The sequence below is a fragment of the Typopeltis vanoorti genome, chromosome 10, assembly GCF_054136105.1.
Source record: "Typopeltis vanoorti isolate ZY-2024b chromosome 10, IOZ_Tvanoo_1.0, whole genome shotgun sequence".
In the NCBI taxonomy this organism is placed as follows: domain Eukaryota; kingdom Metazoa; phylum Arthropoda; class Arachnida; order Uropygi; family Thelyphonidae; genus Typopeltis; species Typopeltis vanoorti.
The window spans coordinates 35,952,303-35,973,355 of NC_143558.1; the positions used below are offsets into that span (position 1 = coordinate 35,952,303).

A 21,053-nucleotide genomic window follows, 5' to 3' on the forward strand; every position below is an offset into this window, starting at 1 on the left:
CGAAGATGATCTGTAAGTTTCAGACCAAAATATCTGGCCTGCTAAACAAGTTTTATCTAAGCCTTGTGTTTTCGTGTAAATGAGTAATGTGTCAGTGAGAAGATTGTGCAGGAGGAATGGTGTGCAATTTATAGATATATAGATTGAATTTGATCAACGAAGGGACTTACAGGCCTGACAAACTACATTTAAATGGATTTGGTGTGAGAGCTTGGAAGTGCAAAACCAGAGAAACTAGAGATTGTATTTCAACGTCCTCTTGTACCCCCCCAATTAGCCTTGGGTGTAATATCATTACCAACCCAGATGACCATACATATGTTTGATTCCCCCCCTCCCCCCAATCTTTATCTAATTGGGGGGTACAAGAGGACATTGAAATACATGTGCATGAATGCCAGAAGTATTAGGAATAAGGGAGAGGACTTTTTGGCATTGGTCAGCTCGACTGTCCAAAACCTTTAGACATCAGTTAGACCTAGTTGACAGAAAATGGTGTAGTTACAGAGATACAGTGTAAAGAGTCATCCTGTATCCTGCTTGTACATTCAGGCAGGTTAGTGGAATTAGAGAGAGAACCTAGTGGTAGTGCACCTTCAAAATTTGCCAACATGTGGGGAACACTGAAATCTGACCAGGTGACATATAGTTATCCTTATTCCCATTCTTAAAAAAAAAAAAAAAAAAAGCAATAATTTTAGGACAATTAGCCTTATTAACCACCCCAGCAAATATTTTTGGACATCTTACGCTCATGTATTGAAGCAAAAATGGAATTCCATTTTTCACACTTTCAGGCTGGATTAGAAAGAACAGGAGTGCAATTGACCATTTATTTGCACTCCATATCATTGGATAAAAATATGTGAAACATAATAAAGTAATGTGCCATAATTTTATTGACCTACAAGAGAGACTTTGATTTTATTTGGCATGATGTCCTTTGGAAAATTCTGCAACATTATGGAATAGATAACAAAATAATACGACTGACTGAATCCCTGTACTCATCTTCTGAAATGATGGTTGAAATGAAAGGGAATTATTGCACTCCCTTTCCAATAGAGCAGGGCGTGAGACAGGGATGCGAATCATCACCAATGTTATTTAACTTCTTCCTTGAATATGTTGTAAATGAAGCCATGGAGAACTGTGATATTAGAGTGGCAGTAGGAGGAAGAAGAAAACCATCTAAAGTTTCGCTGATGATGTTGATTTTCTAGCAGAAAACAAATCGGACCTTCAGGAAATCACCACAAAATTAGCTTATACTCTTAAAAAATATTGGCTTAGCCATAAGTACCCAAAAATCAAAAACAGTGACAAATATCTGTGCTTCTGACCAAGTAGGAAGTGCTGTAGGAGAACTGAAAAAAATCTTAATTCAGGATACATCCATAGATCAGTTTAAATACCTAGGCAATATCTTTAATAATGATGGCGCATCAAGACAGGATATTAGAACAAAAATTGCAAAAAAAAAAAAAAAAGCATTCCAAAAACTAAAATCACTAGGAACCGATAACAAGCTTACAATTACCAATGGATGCCCTATTAACATACTAGATAATTCAGTACTTCTGTATGGAAGTGAAACTTGAACCTTCCTAAAAGAAGATGAAAAAGACTGGCATTTGAAATGATGCTGTAGACAACTCCTAAAGATATCATACACTAATCACATCCCAAATTGACATTATTCACATTTTATAATTAAGTGACAGTGGAACTGGATAAAGATTGGGGGGGGGGGTTGCAATCAAACATATGTATGGTCACCTGGGTTGGTAATGATATTACACCCAAGGCTAATTGGGGGGTACAAGAGGACGTTGAAATACAATCTCTAGTTTCTCTGGTTTTGCACTTCCAAGCTCTCACACCAAATCCATTTAAATGTAGTTTGTCAGGCCTGTAAGTCCCTTCGTTGATCAAATTCAATCTATATATCTATAAATTGCACACCATTCCTCCTGCACAATCTTCTCACTGACACATTACTCATTTACATGAAAACACAAGGCTTAGATAAAACTTGTTTAGCAGGCCAGATATTTTGGTCTGAAACTTACAGATCATCTTCGGTGGCATTTACAGTTGATTACAAGGTAGAATGCAAACAATGGATTGATTTGAAACATAAACAGTTGTAGGTTAATCATAACTGTAAACAATTTAATGATGTGTTATTCTAATAGGACTTTTCCATATTTTAGATAAAGATAAACAGTCATTCTAATTTATAAAATATCGGAAAAATTCTAGTCTGAAATATTTCTGAACTTGAATTGGAATGACTGCCTATCTTTATCTAAAATATATGCTTACCAGTCGGCCAACCAGATGGCCTGGTTGGCCGAGTGGTTAACTTTATCGCTCTCCAGCCAAAAGACTAGGTTTGAATCCTGCTGTAGGTTTGATGATTACACCCTGATACTGCTGGACTTTACAAAGACATTTCACAGAATACCACATGGAAAACTGTTACAAAAGTTGGAGCAAATGGGAATGGATATGAAGCTAGTAGCATGGATATGGGGGATGGCTGATGGACAGATACCAGAGAATAGTATACAGTGGAGTGGAATCTAGGAGAATGATGGTGGAGTACCTCAGAGTTCTGTATTAGAGCCACTATTTAATTTGTATATCAGTGATGTAGGGAAAGATTTAGGGGGGGGGGACGATTGTTTGCTGATGATGCAATTTAATCTATTTCAATTTAAACACTTTATTTAATAATTTAAATAAAGTGGCTCTGTGGGCAAAGGATAATGACTGTCAATTTAATGTTGCAAAATATAACCTTTTGCACTTCAGATTGAAAAGGTTACGTATGGTGTCTCATATTTGATGGTCCTGCTGGATTGTAGGAAAGTGATGAGGCTTGGCTATATTAGTGGACAGAGAGATGAAGTTCAGATTGCATATTCGGGTTGAAAAGTTTACATACAATGTATTATATTGATGGTACTGAATTGCAGGGAATTGAGGATATTGATGAACAGAGAGTTGAAGCTCAGATTGCATATTGAAAAAGTTGGTAAAAATAGTTCAAAGGATAACTTGAATGCTGAAAAATGTGCTTACAAGGAATGTTAGGGAAGTATTATCTCCTTTTCTAAGGCTATGATTCTGTCATATCTTGACTTCTGTGCACAGATTTGATCACCTGGATTTCTTGGGGATCAGATGGAGTAGAGTGGATTCAGTATCGAGTGACTAAGAGAATAGGTTGAGGGTGTGTGGTTTACAAAGTTTAGTTGATAGATGGTAAATTTAGAGAAGACATCCTAGAAACTTATAAGATATTAAAGCAGTTTTATAAAATTAATGCAGAGGAAATTTTTCAATATATGACAAATAGAAAACTAGGGATCATCTGTGGAAACTGTGTGGTTAGAAAGGGTATGCTGACTAGATTTTTTTGCACGAAAAGTGGTGAATGAGTGAAATGAATTGCCTGAATTAGTTATGAGTTATTGTACAGTGAATGACCTATGAGCATTATGATAGGTTTTGTGTACATGATAGTTTGGATTTCTCTCATTGAGGGAAACCCAAACTATCATGTAGGGAAAACCATATGACTCCATCAAGATACTTTAAAATAATAAGAATAATTTCCCTATTCATACATGAATAAATGATGATAATCCCTGACAATGACTCTATGACAGAGATGAAATATGCGATCTGATAAACTTGTATTTTATTGTTCCTCTGTGTAGTATGTAGTATTCATTTCATTAAACTTAATGATTGTGTGTAACTTCTTAGTTATATTGAAAGGATTAACAGTATCTGCAGGAATATACTAGTGGCTTAAACCAGAGCTTTCAAGACTGGAAAGGTGCTTTTTATCTGAAAAATTTCATAGCTGACATATATGGCAAGATTTTACTAAATCTTGGCATCATATTTGATGGTTAGCAAGTAAAATCTCTCTTTAGCTCCAGACATGGATCTTCTTATCTCCAAGTTACACAACTTCCACTTATCTTCAAGGCCTCTAAAGAGGCAATGTAATACTGATTTAAAATCCAAGGTATTTTCTTCAATGGAATCTGAAGCTTATTGGGATCTTTTTTTTTTTTTTTTTTTCATATTTTTACCCAACGTAATCTTTTTTCTTTCCTTTCCTTTTTTTTTTTGGTGGGGAGGGGAGGGGTTCTAGTTTGAAAGGTAAGTACATAGATGAACAGTGATTGTAAACTGAGTTATATTATTTTCTCCAAAAGGCATTCTGCTGTTGAGCAATTCTGATTTCACTGGAATCCTATTGTTCTATGCTAATGTTCCTTTAATAGTTTGGGAGATAACTAGAGCACAGACATCCACATCTTTCTATCAGCAGAATAGAATTTATGTCTTGATGACAGTGACATAGGAGAAAGCTCTGTCTTTATCTTCTCATCATAAAGATGATACCTAAGTTTCTGATGGGTGTATAATTGTCAGAGCCTTTTTCTCATCATTATCATCATCATCAAATTACTGGCATGTACCCTCAGTGGGTGTACAGCATATGATGATAGTACTACATGAAAAAGTTACACCAATTCTAACTCCCTATCAACAATTTTTCTCCAAATTAATCTGCTATCTGTCAAGACCTTAACATTATCATATCTTATATTTCTGTCTTCTGAGACACATCTTGGTTTCTCTCTGAGTCTTTTTCTGCTTCACTGACAAGGAACTTGTTTTTCTAACCTTTCCTGTCCCATTATATCTAAGTGGCCATACTACCTGAGATTGGATCTGCTAACACATTCCTGAATGCTAACAATGTCAAGTTCTTTCCTAATATCCTCATTTTAAATAAGATACTGCAATTGATGCCATCTGTTCACTCCCCTAATTTTTCTCAGAACTTTCATATCTGTGGTCGCCAGTCCTTTATCAAGTATTTCATTTCTAATGCTCTCTCAGATCCAAAAGTTAGAATTGGTTTGAACACTGTCTTGTATTCAGCTAATTTAGTGTTTTGACTAATTTCTCTCTTATTCCATATGAATTTGTTCACTTTACTTCCTACGCCTCCAGCTTTTGTGAATTTTGTTGTCTATTTCCATACTTAATTTGCCATCTTCAATAAACATTCTGCCTAAATAGCTAAAATATTTTACTTGTTCTGTAGGTTTTCATTCAGGAAGTAGTTGATTTTTTTTCCCCTAATGTTTTTGCCTATTTTCACTGTCTTTGTCTTTTTATTGCTGAATTTTATACCAAATTTATTACAGCAGTTATTCGGTTTAGTCAGGAAAACCTACAGACTTGTTCTGAATTCATTTAGAAGTATAACCTTATAAAGAGCTAAGATTAACATTTCCAATTCTGATGTCAGGTTTAATACCACTTCATAATGCAATCCATGTAGATGATAAATAACAGTGGAGGTAATGTGCACTCTTATTTCACACCTGATTTAACATCAAACTATCTTCCTGTACATCCTTCATTTGTGACTGCTGACTTATAACTGAAATATAGGCTAAGTATTGTTTGATATAATGCTTCATTTACACCACATAACTGTAATGTTTTGAACAGCTTTTCTCTTGATACGTTGTTCTGTGTCTGTTTCAGATCCACAAAACTTAAATACAGATTCTTGTTACATTCCTATGAGATTTCATCATCAAATTCCTGCCATGTACCCTCAAGGGGGTGGATATGATAGTACTACATGAAAAATTTACATCATTACTAACTTCCTAACAAAAATTTTCCTCCAAATCAGTCTGTTACTCGTCAAGACTCCAGAGGCAGAGTCCGACAAGGTTCAGTAATGAACACGATGTTCAAAATCCAATATTGTAATAAGACGCTCCTAAAGAGCTGAGATTCTTTCATCTCCCTAACACATTGTCAACTCTAACATTTGTGTAACAGAAAATCACAAAAAATCTCCTCAGAGTCGTCTTTCTGCATTTCGATTAGTAGCTCATATTACCTTGCAGCCAAGGACTCACTTTTTTCTTTCTTTCTTTCTTCCCCCCCCCCCCCCCCTGTGTCTGTTCCAGATCTACAAAACTTAAATACAGATTCTTGTTACATTCCTATGAGATTTCTCAACTGTTTGTCTTAAAGTGAAAATCTGATCTTGACAACCTCTGTTTAGCCTGAACCCAGCTTGTTCTTCTTGAAACTTTCATTCGACAGCTTTTCTCAGCTATTTCTCAAAGCATACTTGCATAAATCTTACCAGGAACATTCAGTAGGGTTTTATTTCCCTTTTTATCGATGTTACTATAACTGCTCTACTCCAGTCCTCTGGAAATCCTCTGCCCAAGCATTCTGAATCTAAAACTTTTATACCTCCATATTTGAACACTTTTGGTTGAATATCATCTCTTTATACTGCTTCCCACATCATGTTTTTGATGGTTTTTTCCACTTTATATTATTATTGGTATGTACAGGTGCCTCTATGGAATCCAAAGACTCACTGGGGGAGATCCAAACTATCCACACAATCTATTATACCTATGCTTGAACCCATTAACAGACAAAGCACTCACAACTGACTAGGCAACCTATTCCACTCATTCACAACACTACAAGCAAAAAATCTAGTCCACTGCTAACCACAACCTTATTCAACTTACTGGGATGACTGCTTAATCTTCCCCTTTCAGCCAAGTGCTGAAACATTTCCTATGTATCAATCCTATTAAACCCTTTAAGTAACTTAAATGTTTCTACCATATCCCCTCTTTTTTTTTTGTCTGTCAACTAACTTCTGTAATCCACACACCCTCAATCTGTCCTCATAGGGCACATTCCAAAGAGAACTCACCATCTTGGTCACTCGCTTCTGTCTTCTCCATCACTTTCTTATCCCCAAGTGAGTACAGTAATCCAGATGTGGAAGTATCAAGGCCTCATAAGGAGGAATAAAAACTACCTTATCTCTACTTGTTAACGTGTTCTTCAATAGCCAAGTAATTTTATGGGCTACCTTAGCAATATGTCCACTAAACTTTACTTGTTGTCCACCCTTAAATCTCTAGCTTCCTCTATTTTGTGCAATACAGTGCCGGCAATGTGATACATAGCATGTAATCTATTTATTCCAAAATGCATAACTGTACATTTTTTCACATTAAACTGATACCCATTATTTTTTGTATATACTGGCAGCCTATTTAAATTGTCTCGCAAGCTCTTCACATTGCCTTGATTTTGTGCATCATCAGCAAACAACTGAAAATTTCCTTTCATGTTATTTGATCTATCATTTATGTACAAATTAAACAGCAATGGTCTCAGCACTGAACCTTGCAGCACACCACTAGTTGCCTGTTTTTGCCTAAATTCTTCCCCCTCCATATATCCACTTTTTGATATCTGTCCAGCAGCCATCCTTTTATCCATTTAACCAGTGTCATATCCATCCCTATTTGTTCTAATTTGCATAACAGAGTTCCATGTGGTATTCTGCCAAATGCCTTTGCAAAATCCAGCAGAATCATCATGTATCCATTTCCTTTATCCAACTCTGCAGTTACTCTATTATAAAAAGATGATAAATTACTGAGGCATGGCCAACCCTTCAGAAAGCTATGTTGCTCCTCATACAGAAACACATTTTTTATCCACCCATTCTTGAATTCTCTTTTTGACCAATTTTTCCAGTCCTTTTTACGACCACACTTGAGATACTGATTGGCCTATAATTGTTACTGCAGTCTTACAGCCTCCCTTATGCAAGAGAATTATTTTCTCCTCTTTCCACTCCTCTGGAACTCTACCATAGCTGAGAACCTAGTCAGAGGCATTGCCAGTTCCTTTGAACAGTCTCACAAAATCTGAGCTGATATCTTTCATTGAATCCAACAGCTGTATTTATATTGAGATTCTACAGTATCCTAAGAACCGGCAATTCATCCACCTCAACTCTCACATCAGTGTCTGTAACACATGTAACCTCACTTTGATGATATACACTTGCATAGTGGTCATTCAGTAACTCAACTGTTTTATCTGCTTCTGTCATCTCATCATCATCCATTAAGGTTAATCTTCCATAGTCTGCAGCTCAGGTTTAATGATATTACTCATCCTTCTAACTGCTATCTGATTAACCCTCCTTACCTTCAACTTAATATTGCTTCCTCTAGAATACCCCCTTAGCTATCTTCCATGCACTACTAACATTCTTCCCTTGCAGTGTTTAATGCCATGGCGCATTCAGGCTTCCTCCTAAGCTTGTTATAATCACCTACATTGTAGTTCTGCATATACCCCTTATTGACAGAATATTTGTCATGTTTTACAGTTCTCAAGTCAAGACCGCATGGTTACTTTTGCCAACCAGAGGCAGTGTGGCTAGCCACCTTGGTTATGGATAGCTCTTCTGATCCTGTGACCAGGTCCAATACTCTCACACCCCCTAGTTCTCTCCATCACATGCTGCCTCAAGTAATTTTCTCTCAGTAGGTGTATAAATTCCATTTTCTTTCAGCTGTGTGATCTTTCTTTCTTTCTTTCTTCCAGTCTTTATCTCCATTGTTGAATTTCCCCATAATAATCATTCGACCTGCACTCATTATACTGATTTGGCCAGGGGGTTCCACAGATCATCTGTGGAACCCCCCTGGCCTATAGCAACAACCAAATATATATTTTGTCATACTGGCCTTGATCTCACACTAGGGTGCCTCAAATGAAAAGCCATCCTCCAGCCTATATCCTGTTCTTTTTGGCTGCAATTCATCAGCATCATCAGCAGTCTTCCCCTTTCCCCCATCCTCTTCCATCTTCCCTGAAAATGCTAAACTCTTCACATTCTATCCCTGTAACTACACTGTCTGATGTTAGTCAAGTCTCACTAATGCCTATAATCTCTGGCAGAGTTGCACTAGCCAATGCTAAAAACTCCTCCCTCCTGTTTCTGATACTTCTGGTATTAGTATATAGAAAGTGAAGCATCCCTTTAGGATCCAAATCCCCTTTCTTCCTGAATTGACTACCTTATTCAATATTTTTGCTTGAGTGACTATTTTTTTGTAATTAGTCATTCTCATATTCACTTCACACAAACTTACCTGCTTCCACCCTAATTGCTTAAGTTTTCTTGAATTCGCACTTCAGCATGCTCATTGAACAAAGCTCTCTAGACGCCTAACACCAAAATCATTTAGACGTAGTCCATTAGCATTATACAAATCCTTCTTTTTGAGAAACACATACCACAGATCCACAAATCCTATATCATTCCTTCTGCACAACCTACATATTGATTCATTTTCCAGATTTGGAAGACAAGGTAACTTGAAATATTAGAGAAATGGAACACATCTGGTACAATTACTTCTTGAATATCTTTTAAGTTAAAAGCTTTCACCCACATATACCAACCATTGAGAGAGATATAAAACCCATAATCCTAAAGGAAGAAGAAATGATGTATCTCCCTTGCTAATGCTTCTGCCTGGTATCTCCACTTCAGTTTGGCTCCCACTGAAGAGACCTCAATAAAGGTCGAAACTAGTCTGGGTAGTGGCCCTTCCCTTAATGCATAACATTATACATATCTGCAAGGAGATGTGTTTTGCATTATGGGAGATACTGAGATAGGAGTGATGTTAGCTTGCTCCACCTTTGCAACGAGTTGCCTGGTGTTGTACCACCTTACTCCAGTCCTGAAGATACTTTCAGGTGCAAACTTTGTTTGCTCACACTTGGATAAAGGATTAAACTAAATTTATTATAGTCTAACCAAGAGAAAAATAAACTTTCAGCAATATTAATTATTGCTGTCATAGTAATTATTATTAATCTTCGATCAACAATTTTCCTCCAAATCAATCTATTACTTGTGAGCACTCCAATATTGTCATATCTAACATTCTGTGCTTTTAAGGCACTTCTTTGAAAGTGATTCTGAAATGCTTTTATGAGCATTATAATTTCCATTTCAGGAAATATGCTGTCTTAAGAAATTTATTGTGCTCTATTTATGACCCTTTAAAAGGTCTTCTAATTTCTCTGTAGCTTCATAGGAATCTGGTATTGCTTTTTTTATATACAGGTTTTTCAGACTTGACCAACATGGAATGGTCCATAACATTTGTAGGATTCATGGAAGAGATGCAACAAAATAATCTTTATACTTTCATAAATATCATAAAGATATTTAAAGATATTTAGATTTTTTTCCATCATCATCATCATCATCATCAAATTTCTTACATGTACCCTCAAGGGATGTACAGTATATTATGATGGTACGACATGAAGAACTTACATCATTACGAACTTGCTATCAACAATTTTCCTCCAAATCAATCAGTTATCTGTCAAGACTCCAACATAATCAGATCCTATATTTCTTCTTCTAAGGCACTTTTTGCTGTATCAATCCACCTATATCTTAGTCTTCCTCTGGGTCTTTTTCTTGTCAACCTGGCAAAAAACACTTGTTTTGCTAATTTTTTCCCCTCCCATTCTGTTTAGATGACCATACCACCTGAGATTAGCTCTACTAACACATTCCTGGATGCTAACAGTGGCAAGTTCTTTCCTAATATTCTCACTTTTAATATGATATTGCCATTGATGCAATCTGTTCATGCCCCTAATCTTTCTCAAGACTCTCATATCTGTGGTCTCTAGTCTTTGGTGAAGTGTTTTTTTTTTTTTAAACCCAGCTCTCAGATCCATAAGTTAAAATTGGTTTGAACACTGTCTTGTATACAGCTAATTTAGTGTTTTGACTAATTTCTCTCTTATTCCATATAAATTTATTCCAGTTGAGTTCCTACCATACTGGCTTTGCTGATTCTGTTATCTATTTACATATTTAATTTACCATCTTCACTAAAAATTGTGCCTTGGTAGCTAAAATGTTTTACTTGTTCTATAGCTTCTCCATTCATGATGTAGTTGATATTTTCAACGATTCTGCCTATTTTCATTGTCTTTCTCTTGTTATTGCTGATCTTCATACCAAATATATTACAACAGTTATTCAATTTAGTCAGGGAATCTTGGATGTCTGTACTGGATTTGTTTAAAAATATAACTTCATCTGCATAAAGTAAAGAGTTGACGTTAACATTTCCAATTTTGATATCAGGTTCAATATCACTTTCCTTCATAATGTGATCCATATAGATAATAAATAACAGAGGGGATAATGTACATTCTTGTCTGACACTAGATTTAATTTCAAACCATCTTCCTGTACTTATTTCAATTCTAACTGCTGACTTACAACTCAAATAAAGACTAAATATTGCTTGATATAATGTCTTATTGACACCATAAAACTGTAATGTTTTGAATAGCTTTTATCTTGGCAGCTTATCATATGCATTTTGCAGGTCAACAAAATGTAAATACAGATGTTTGTTATATTCCCATTTCTCAACTGTGTGCCGTAAAGCGAGAATCTGATCTTGACAGCCTTTATTTGGCCTGAATCTAGCTTGTTCTTCATCAAGCTTCCTTTCCACAGTCCTTCTCAACCGTTTCTCGAGCATACTTGCATAAATCTTACCAGGAAAACTCAGTAGAGAAATACCTCTATAATTCTCATATTCTGATTTCTTTTCTTTTTTTTTGTATATGGTACTACGAGCTCTACTCCAATCATCTGGAATTCGTCCCTTTTTCCAGGCTTTCTGAACTATGCGGTAGATCCATTGCAAGATATTTACACCTCCATACTTGAGCATTTCTAGTCAAATATCATCTACTCCTGCCTTTCCACATTTCAGGATTTTGATAGCTTTATCCACTTCAAGTATAGATATGTATTCCTGATTGCATGCTGTTCGGTGTTTTTTACCACTGTGCTGTCACTTCTTGTTTCTTTTAGCAATTTTTGAAGTAATTACTCCATGCATCAAGAATATCTTTTTTGCCAGTTTTCATAGTGTTTTATTATCTCTAATTCCTTTTACCACACTCTTTCCTCCATATTTGAGCTTTTCCAACAGCCTCCAGAATATTTTGCTACCTTTCTGATATTTATTTTCTATATTCTTGCCAAAATCATGACTTTTGTTTCGGTAGTTTTAAACGCTGTTTAGCATTCTTACATTTGTTTCTGTATTCTCTAAGAGCACAAGCTGACTTATTTGCCAGAAACTTTTGATATGCTATATTCTTTTCCTTCACTGACTCTTTAACTTCCTGCATTCACCGTGCAGTTATGATTTTTCTATCCTTGCAAACAACCTCACCATGCCAGTCTGGCTAAATCAATCAGTGTTTTCTTGAGGTCTTGCCACTGAATCTCCAAGGTTTGGTTCCTGTTCTCAAACTCTAATTTTTCTTGCATAATGTTTGTGTATTTTAATTTATAGTTCACATCTGAAAGCTACGCAACTTTTATTCGCTTTTAAACTTTCTTACATGTTCTTCTTTTTAATATGAAATCAATTTTATCCTGCTCAAAATGGTCACTTTCCATTTCAAATCTCTATCACTCTAGTGTCCTGCACCAGTGAGAAAACATCACTATCAGCAATATACATTGTCAATGAGACTTTTCTTATTCCTTGCCTCTTCTCTCCCTGTGTATTTGTGCACAATTTTATTTGGAATATTGTGTTAGTAATAACCAGTCCATGTCCTGAGCAGAAATCCAACATTCTTTTCTCCAAATGTTCCCAAAATATTTTTGTATGTCTGACAATCATTTCCTGCTCTGCGATTTAGATCCCCAACAAGGACCAACTTTTCTTTTTTCAATGTGTCAATTGCTTCTCTAAAGTCTCAAAAAAATCCTACACTTCTTCCTTAGTAGTACCTTGTGTGGGACCATAGGCACAAATAGCATCATTGTCCACTTCCTCATTCTTATATTTGCCCACATCACTCTACCTGATATTGCCTACAATTCAAGAAGATTAGCCTCATATTTAGTTTTGAATACTATAGCTACTCCTTCTTTTCCCTGATTGTTATTGTCTGAATATAGCATTTTTTATTTTTTGCTTAGAAAGATCTCATCAGTTTTTGTCTTTTTTGTTTCAATCACCCTATTATGTCAATCTGGTAATTATCCAATCCCTCAGCCAGCTCCATTTCTTTGCTATTTAGGCTTTCTATGTTGGTAGTACTGATCTTGAAATCTGGTGATGTTAAGTTAGGGTGTGTTTCAGGATTTGTTTCAGTAGCTGATCTTTCACTGTTCACCCTGGTTCCCTGCCAAAAAAAAAAAACAAAAAAAAAACAATAGGGCTGCCCAACAGCATGAAATTCTGTCATGTTGTGGTTTAAGCCAGTAAGAATACAATTTAGTTGACTAAATCCCAAATTGCCAGACTATCCTCATTCATTCAGTATCCAGGTAGATACTTAACAGGATGCACCACAAGGTGAGGATGGGACGTTAGGTTAGAAGCCCTGGTCAGTTTTCTGCATTCCTTTAAAGATTATGTGGAGTCTCCTCTTAATTATACAGTTTTGACTCTTAAGCACCCCAGATTTTTTCACAATGCATTTGGATTACATACATTTAGATTACGTCACTTATTAAACTTGATAAAATGCAAGACTTTTATCTGAAACTGTATTTATGGGATTTTCTTGTGGATTTATTATAATAAAATTCTGTGTTTCACTATTTAGTAAGTAACAGCTTCATCATGGAGATGAAGATAATATACAAAAAGCTGTGATACTTCTAACAGCAGTTGTTTTAAAACATATAATAATAATAATATAAATTACTCACATGTGCTGTTTAACATGTGAAGCATGAAATGTTCATTGTTATACAATGTCTTTAGATGGTTAATGACATAATAGACATCTAATAAGTTATATAAACACATATAAAATACTTCCATATGTCATGAAGAATGTGGCCCTAAAATCTCTTTAAGGTAATGTGAATGTATCTCCTCCAAAAATTCCTTAAAAAGAGATTGCCTTCTATGTAAAGCATCAAGGCAAAGGACCAATCCACTTTATGATATTAGAAAATCCAGTAAAATATTTATATTATTCAAAATTTGTTTAATATTATATTATCTAGAGATTTTTTCTCTCTGTCTCTCTCTCTCTCTCTCTCTCTCTCTATATATATATATGTGTATTATTTATTTATTTTTTCTTCTTTCTCTCCCACATTAGACCATGCTACAAATGATGAGTGATGTGGAATCTGTTCTAAAAGTATTATTGTCTGTCTTGTATGATGCAGCTTTGCCTTGTGATCCAAACCAATACAAAACTGGATTCTGGGGGCGGGCACAAGTAGTTCATTGTGCAATGACGTTATTAGTCTCTTGGGCATTTTCAGAACCTCTAGTCAAAACATTTCTTTTTCAACAACCAGATCTGGATGGCTGGCTTAAACGACTTGTTTTAGATGATCCAGAGGTAAGTTTTGTAATCAATTTTTAAAGAAATTTCATACTTTTTTTTAAAAAAAAAAATCAAATATGGAATATGTAGATGAACAAATTTGTGATATTAGTCAATACCTGGTGAGTTTTATCTATTGTTATTTAGCTTATTTACAAATATATTTTTATAATAGTTTAATATATTTTCTGTAAAGGTTGAAGTCAGTTAAGTTTTTATGTTAGGTAATTGCCAGTAAAAAATTCATACTTGATAGTTTATAAGGATTGTGAAGAAAGAACTGACTGGAGGTTTTGACTCTATTTCCATTTCTTTCTTTTCTGCATTAGTGTTTTCTGTTAGGAGAACATATTTGGATATTAAAATGACAGCCCATATCTGCTTGGATTAGATCTTGGCAATTTGAGACTTTGCAATTAAGCTGCTGTATGAATTATTATTATTATTATTATTATTTCGGGCGACTCCAGGAGTCCTTAGACTCATCGAGGGAGGCCCTAAACATCATGTCCACACAACTATGCGATTACATTCTCACAATATCTATCATACCTTGTCTTGAACTCGTTCACCGTCATAGCACCCACAACAGACTCTGGCAACTTATTCCACTCATTTACCACTCTAAAAGTAAAGAACCCAGCTCTAACACCCCTGCTAACCACACTCTTGCTCAGCTTCCATAGGTGTCCCCTAGTTCTCCCACCACCAGTCCTGATCTCAAAAATATCCTCTGAATTAATCCTATAGAATCCCTTTAGCAATTTGAATGTCTCGATCATATCTCCCCTCTTCTGCCTATCAACCAGTTTCTGCAACCCACAAACCTTCAACCTGTTCTCATATGGTTCATTCCACAGACCTGCTATCATCTTAGTCACTCGCCTCTGGATCCTCTCCACCTCCTCCCCATCAAGAAGGAACCGAGGTGACCAAATCTGGGCACAGTAGTCGAGATGAGGTCTTATCAGGGCTCGGTACAGAGGTACAATAACTTGCTTGTCTCTGCTCGTCAAGGTATTTTTCAACAACCAAGTGAGTTGATGAGCTGATTTAGCTACTTTTGCAATGTGCCCCCTAAACTTCATCTCCCTATCCACCAACACTCCCAAGTCCCTGGCCTCATCAATCTCTTGGAGTACAGTTCCACCAATGTGGTATACTGCTGCTAATCTTTTCACCACAAAATGCATAACCTTACATTTTGTCACATTAAATTGACATCCATTCTCCTTAGCCCAGAACTCCAAACTATCCAAGTCATCCTGCAAGACTTTGACATCTTCTGCATTCACTATTGCCCTACCCAACTTTGCATCATCAGCGAACAAATGAATTGTTCCACTTAGATCCTTCCCTATATCGTTAATGAACAGATTAAACAGCAGTGGTCCAATAACAGAACCCTGCGGCACACCACTAGTCACAGGCCGTCTTTTGGACTCTACTCTTGAATAAACTACTCTTTGATATCTCTCCATCAACCAACCACCTATCCACCTCACCAACCCTATATCCATTCCCATATGTTGTAGTTTACGGATTAGTATTCGATGTTGTATCCTGTCAAACGCCTTTGCCAGGTCCAGCAGTATCACTGTAAACCCATTTCCCTTATCCAGTTCAGCCGTCACCTTGTTATGAAACTTGAGCAAGTTACTGAAGCATGATCTACCCTTCACAAAGCCATGCTGTCCCCTGTACAGTATCTCGTTTTCATCAATCCATTCCTGTATATTTCCCTTGACTACTTTCTCTAAGACCGTGACAACGACTCCTGATATGCTGATCGGTCGGTAATTTGCAACCATAGTCTTGGATCCTCCTTTATGCAGTGAAACTATTTTCCCCTCTTTCCACACCTTCGGGACTAAGCCAGACCTGAGACTCAGATTAAACAACATGGTCAAGGGCACTGATAATTCTTTAGCCGCTTCACGCAAGACCCGTGCCGGTATACCATCCAATCCCACAGATGTGTTCACATTAAGGTTCTGTAATAGACTAGTCACCTCCACTTCATTCATCACTATTCCTGTATAAACTAATGGTTTCTTCATTTTTTTTTAATGTCACCACCTGGATGATATGCTTTTGCAAAGTGCGCGCTCAGTAACTCCACTATATCGACTGATTCAGTGACCTCCTTACCATCGTCATTCCTTAAAATCATTTTACCGTGTACAGTTTTTTTTCTTGCTTGCAGCATATTGAAAGAACTGTTTTGGATTCTCTTTTGCTTGCATAGCTAGTTTCCTTTCATAGTCCGCTTTTGCTTTTTTTCCACACTCGTTACCTTTCTGGCCTGCACTTTATACCGTTCGTGTGCCTGCAGGTCACCCCTTTCTTTAAATTCCCTCCACAGTTGTTTCTTTTTTTGCAGCTCAAGCTTAATGGTTTTATTCATCCATTTAACCCCTACTTGTTTTACTATTCGGACCCTAGGTATACAATCAGCCATAACCTCCTGTAAATGCTCCTTGACCATTTCCCATGCTCTATCGACGTCCAGCCCTTGCAGTTGTACATGCCATGGCACTGATCCAAGCAATCTCCTAAGCTTGTCATACTTGCCAGCACGGTAATTCCACATATACCCTGTCTTAATCGAAAATTCCACACCTTTAGCCACCTCCCAGGTCAAGACCTTATGATCACTCTCACCAATAGGTGGCAACATGGTCATATTCATTACAGTCAAATTCTCAGATGCAATTACCAGGTCAAGCACTCTCACACCCCTAGTATTTTCAATTACATGCTGTCTCAGATAGTTATCCCTTAATAATTGAATAAAATCCTTTTCCTTCCTCATATGTGTCCTCTCCTCCTTCCAATCAATGTTACCATAGTTGAAATCCCCCATAATAATTACCCTCCTTCCACTCATTTCATCAATTTCCCTATGCATACTATCTCCACCATCTATTCCATCACCTGGTCTATAGCAGCTCCCAACTGTATATTTTATTCTGCCAGTGTCAATCTCACACCAAATAGCCTCAAATGAGCTCCTTTCACTATCCTGCGATACAACTTCAATTCTCCTTGGCTGCAGTTCATCAGCTATCATCAATAATACCCCTCCCCCCATTTTATTCTCTCTGTCCCTCCTAAACACACTATAAACTACACATTCTATCCCACTAACTATATCTTCTTCCATCAGCCATGTTTCACTAATGCCAATAACCTGTGGCCAGGAAGAGCCAATCAAGGCCAAAAATTCTTCCTTCTTGTTCCTAATACTCCTGGCATTAGTATACATGAAATGCAGTGATCCCTTAGTCCCACCCCTATATTGATACGTTATTCTAAATGACTCATTCCCATTTTTTGTCCTTAGTGCTGGCTCGGGTACATTATGTACATTCTTACACTCATCTGTCTCACTGATGTCTGCATATCTATTCCCCCCACCCCCTCCTTGGTAGTTCTAGTTTCCCTGGTTTTGCACATCCATTTTCCCTTCATTCAGCAACACTCTTTCCAGTCTCCGCACACCAAGTCCATTCAATCCATCTTGTATAAGTCATTTCGCCCTTCAAACTCATTCCACACATCCACGAATTCCACACCACACCGTCTGCATAATGCCATTTGCAATTATGGCTCTCCTCCTAAACTCCTCTCTGTCATACCGCGGCAACAGACTAACCATTCTAACTCTGTCACTCTTATCTTTTGCTACCTTTAACAATACTTTCAAGTCCTCTCTCATAAAAAATTTATCACCTTTCAATTCATTCGTACCTGCCACAATTATTAATTCTATCACCCTCTGTTTTTGCACTCTAATACTCTCACTTACATCCTTAAATTTCGCACCCGGTAAGTACGATTTAGTTACACTGCCATCTATCACCCCTCTTAATAACGAGTCACCATACAACACTCTTTCTTTCATTTCAGAAACTCTCTCATTCTTGCACTGTTTTTTTACGTTATCCGAATCACTCTGGAAAGAGTTTTGCAGGTGCTCTAATTGCCGCTGCGCATTTTGTATCACTGCGTGCAACCTAGCGATCTCACTTCCTACAAATAATTCCTCATTATTTTTATCATTTAAACCATTTTCTCTCTCAGTATGGTTGCTTTCACTCTTTCTTAGAATACCGCTCTCGTTGCCATCTTGTACATCGCAATTCTCTATCAAGCCACTATTTTCACTCACATTCTGACAATTCTGGCTTTCTTCAACCATAACTATCTCACTACCTGACACATACTTCAACTCCTCACTTTGCTTACACTTTCTACACATTCTCCCACCACTATCACTTTCAATCCAAATTTCAGCCTCATTCGGGAATGCATACATCCCACATACATCACATTGGACAAACTCTCTCACATTATAGTTTTTGTACAATGGCGTCGTATTTTTGGACACCATTATCTTACGTCGTATTGGCGCCATATTCAAATCTATGAAACGTAACTTATATACTAAATTAAATAACGTAATTCACACCAAAATCCCACAGACACAACAAGCTATCAAAATTAGGCAATATTACGTTATGATTTTAACCTATATTCTAATTTTTACTCAAAATTGTACTTAGCTTTCGGGAGCTCTCTGAAAACACAACCATCCGTCTGGCCCTCTAGCGGGCAAACTCGAATTCCAACTAGATATCTCTTATTTTCCCTTGGTCCATTTTGAATTTATGTATTTATTTATTTTTGAGTAACCACAGGTCATCTGATGCCTTTTGGTTTCCATTCTGTCAGGTTTGCAAAAAATTTTGTAAGGGATTTTCAACCAAGTGTGAGTTAGTTGCTCTCATACAAAGCTGCTATGGTTTTCCTCCTAAGAAATGTTGAGTTTTTCATTCCATGACAAGCCAAACCGATGTGATTACAGGCATACAGGATAGCTAACTACATAGGTATAGCTATGTAGTTAGCATTATCCACCCCATTACCGAATATGTTAAATTTCTACAAACTGGGTTAGTTGGCTGTGACATTGAGCCTAACACTAAAAAAAGATGAAATGGGAAATTTATTCATCTGTTTATGCTGTTATCTATTTCCATATCTCATTGCACCAATGCACCTAAATAGCTCAAATAGATAATAGTTATGATTGATTATTATAACTGACAATGAAGTTTGTTTTCTTGCCTGTTGCAAAATTTCATAACATCACTCTAATAGGAATTATTTCATATATCTCTCAAGAAAAGACTTGCATCAAGTTTATTTAAGAAGAAAACATTATTTGTGTAGATCAATGAGCTAAGCATAATATTTCATAACAGTGAAATATAACTCAACTTATACATGTGATAACTTATACAAGCTAGAGGAAAAGACATGCCAAGAAGGCCTTCTTTGTGTTTGGGTGATGTCACCTTTGTACCTACTTGTTAATTGAAGGATGAGGTAGTGGCTTTGTGATTACAGTATAATGGACACCTTATTTATACAAACACAACTTTTTTGTATGTTATTTCAGGATCTGGATAATTTTCAGACACTTTTTTTTTTAATAGGAGGAAGAGTTACAGAACCGCTGTAGTTTTTATTATTGTTGGATGATTATTTAGGTTCTAGTTGCAATATGTTAACAACTGTTTTTTAATTGACATGTATTTTGAGCTAATAGGTTTTTCTTCTCCTAACTTCATGTGGTATATGAAGTTAGGAGATGATAACACCCTGAATTCTATCCTTTAGAGTGTTATCATAATGACATGTTTCTGCATTGGCGTATTGGTGGGGTGTCATTGCAAATAGCTGTCTTCCAATGCATGTTTTCTGTTTACTACCTATGTTTTTTTATTACACACACTTCAAATAGAACTGAACAGATTATTCTCTCCAGAAGTTTTAACTTCTCATCGTATCTTAAAGATAATAGAAGAAACTAGTGGTGCAACCTGTTGTATCTTTTTGTTGTCGAAAGTGGCAACCTTCATTAGTGTTGTGTCAACTGTTTATGACATTTGTTTCATTAGAAGCCGAGTTATAGAGCCAAGCGTGACAGCGTGTTTTGATTCTCCTAACTTCATGTGGTATATGAAGTTAGGAGATGATAACACCCTGAATTCTATCCTTTAGAGTGTTATCATAATGACATGTTTCTGCATTGGCGTATTGGTGGGGTGTCATTGCAAATAGCTGTCTTCCAATGCATGTTTTCTGTTTACTACCTATGTTTTTTTATTACACACACTTCAAATAGAACTGAACAGATTATTCTCTCCAGAAGTTTTAACTTCTCATCGTATCTTAAAGATAATAGAAGAAACTAGTGGTGCAACCTGTTGTATCTTTTTGTTGTCGAAAGTGGCAACCTTCATTAGTGTTGTGTCAACTGTTTATGACATTTGTTTCATTAGAAGCCGAGTTATAGAGCCAAGCGTGACAGCGTGTTTTGATGAACGGTCAGAAAATGAGTTTCAAACAGAGAGCTGCGATTGACTCTTGTGTTAAACTTGGTAAAAGTTTTACCGAAGGGCATCAAATGCTTCAAAAAGCATATGGTGATGAATGCTTATTCTGTGCTCAAGTTTACGAGTGATTTAAGTGGTTTCAAAGTGGTCATGAGATGCTTGAGGACGACGAAAAGCTGGGCCATCCAAAATTGTCCATGAGATTGATTTAATATGAATTGGAGATTCCAAAATCAACTGTGCACAACATTTTGACCGAGAGTTTGGGCCTTTGTAAATTGAATTCGTGATTTGTTCCCCACAAGTTGACCA

General features: G+C 36.5%; 1 protein-coding gene across 1 annotated transcript in view; it reads left to right on the forward strand.

Moving 5' to 3' along the window:
- The window catches only part of puf (ubiquitinyl hydrolase 1 puf), a 1,013,305-nt gene that overhangs the window by 419,771 nt on the left and 572,481 nt on the right, over positions 1–21,053 (forward strand). The window contains exon 31 of the mRNA XM_090399560.1: positions 14,101–14,349. Coding sequence (XP_090255686.1) covers positions 14,101–14,349 — 249 coding nt within the window. The remainder of the gene's footprint in view (positions 1–14,100; positions 14,350–21,053) is intronic.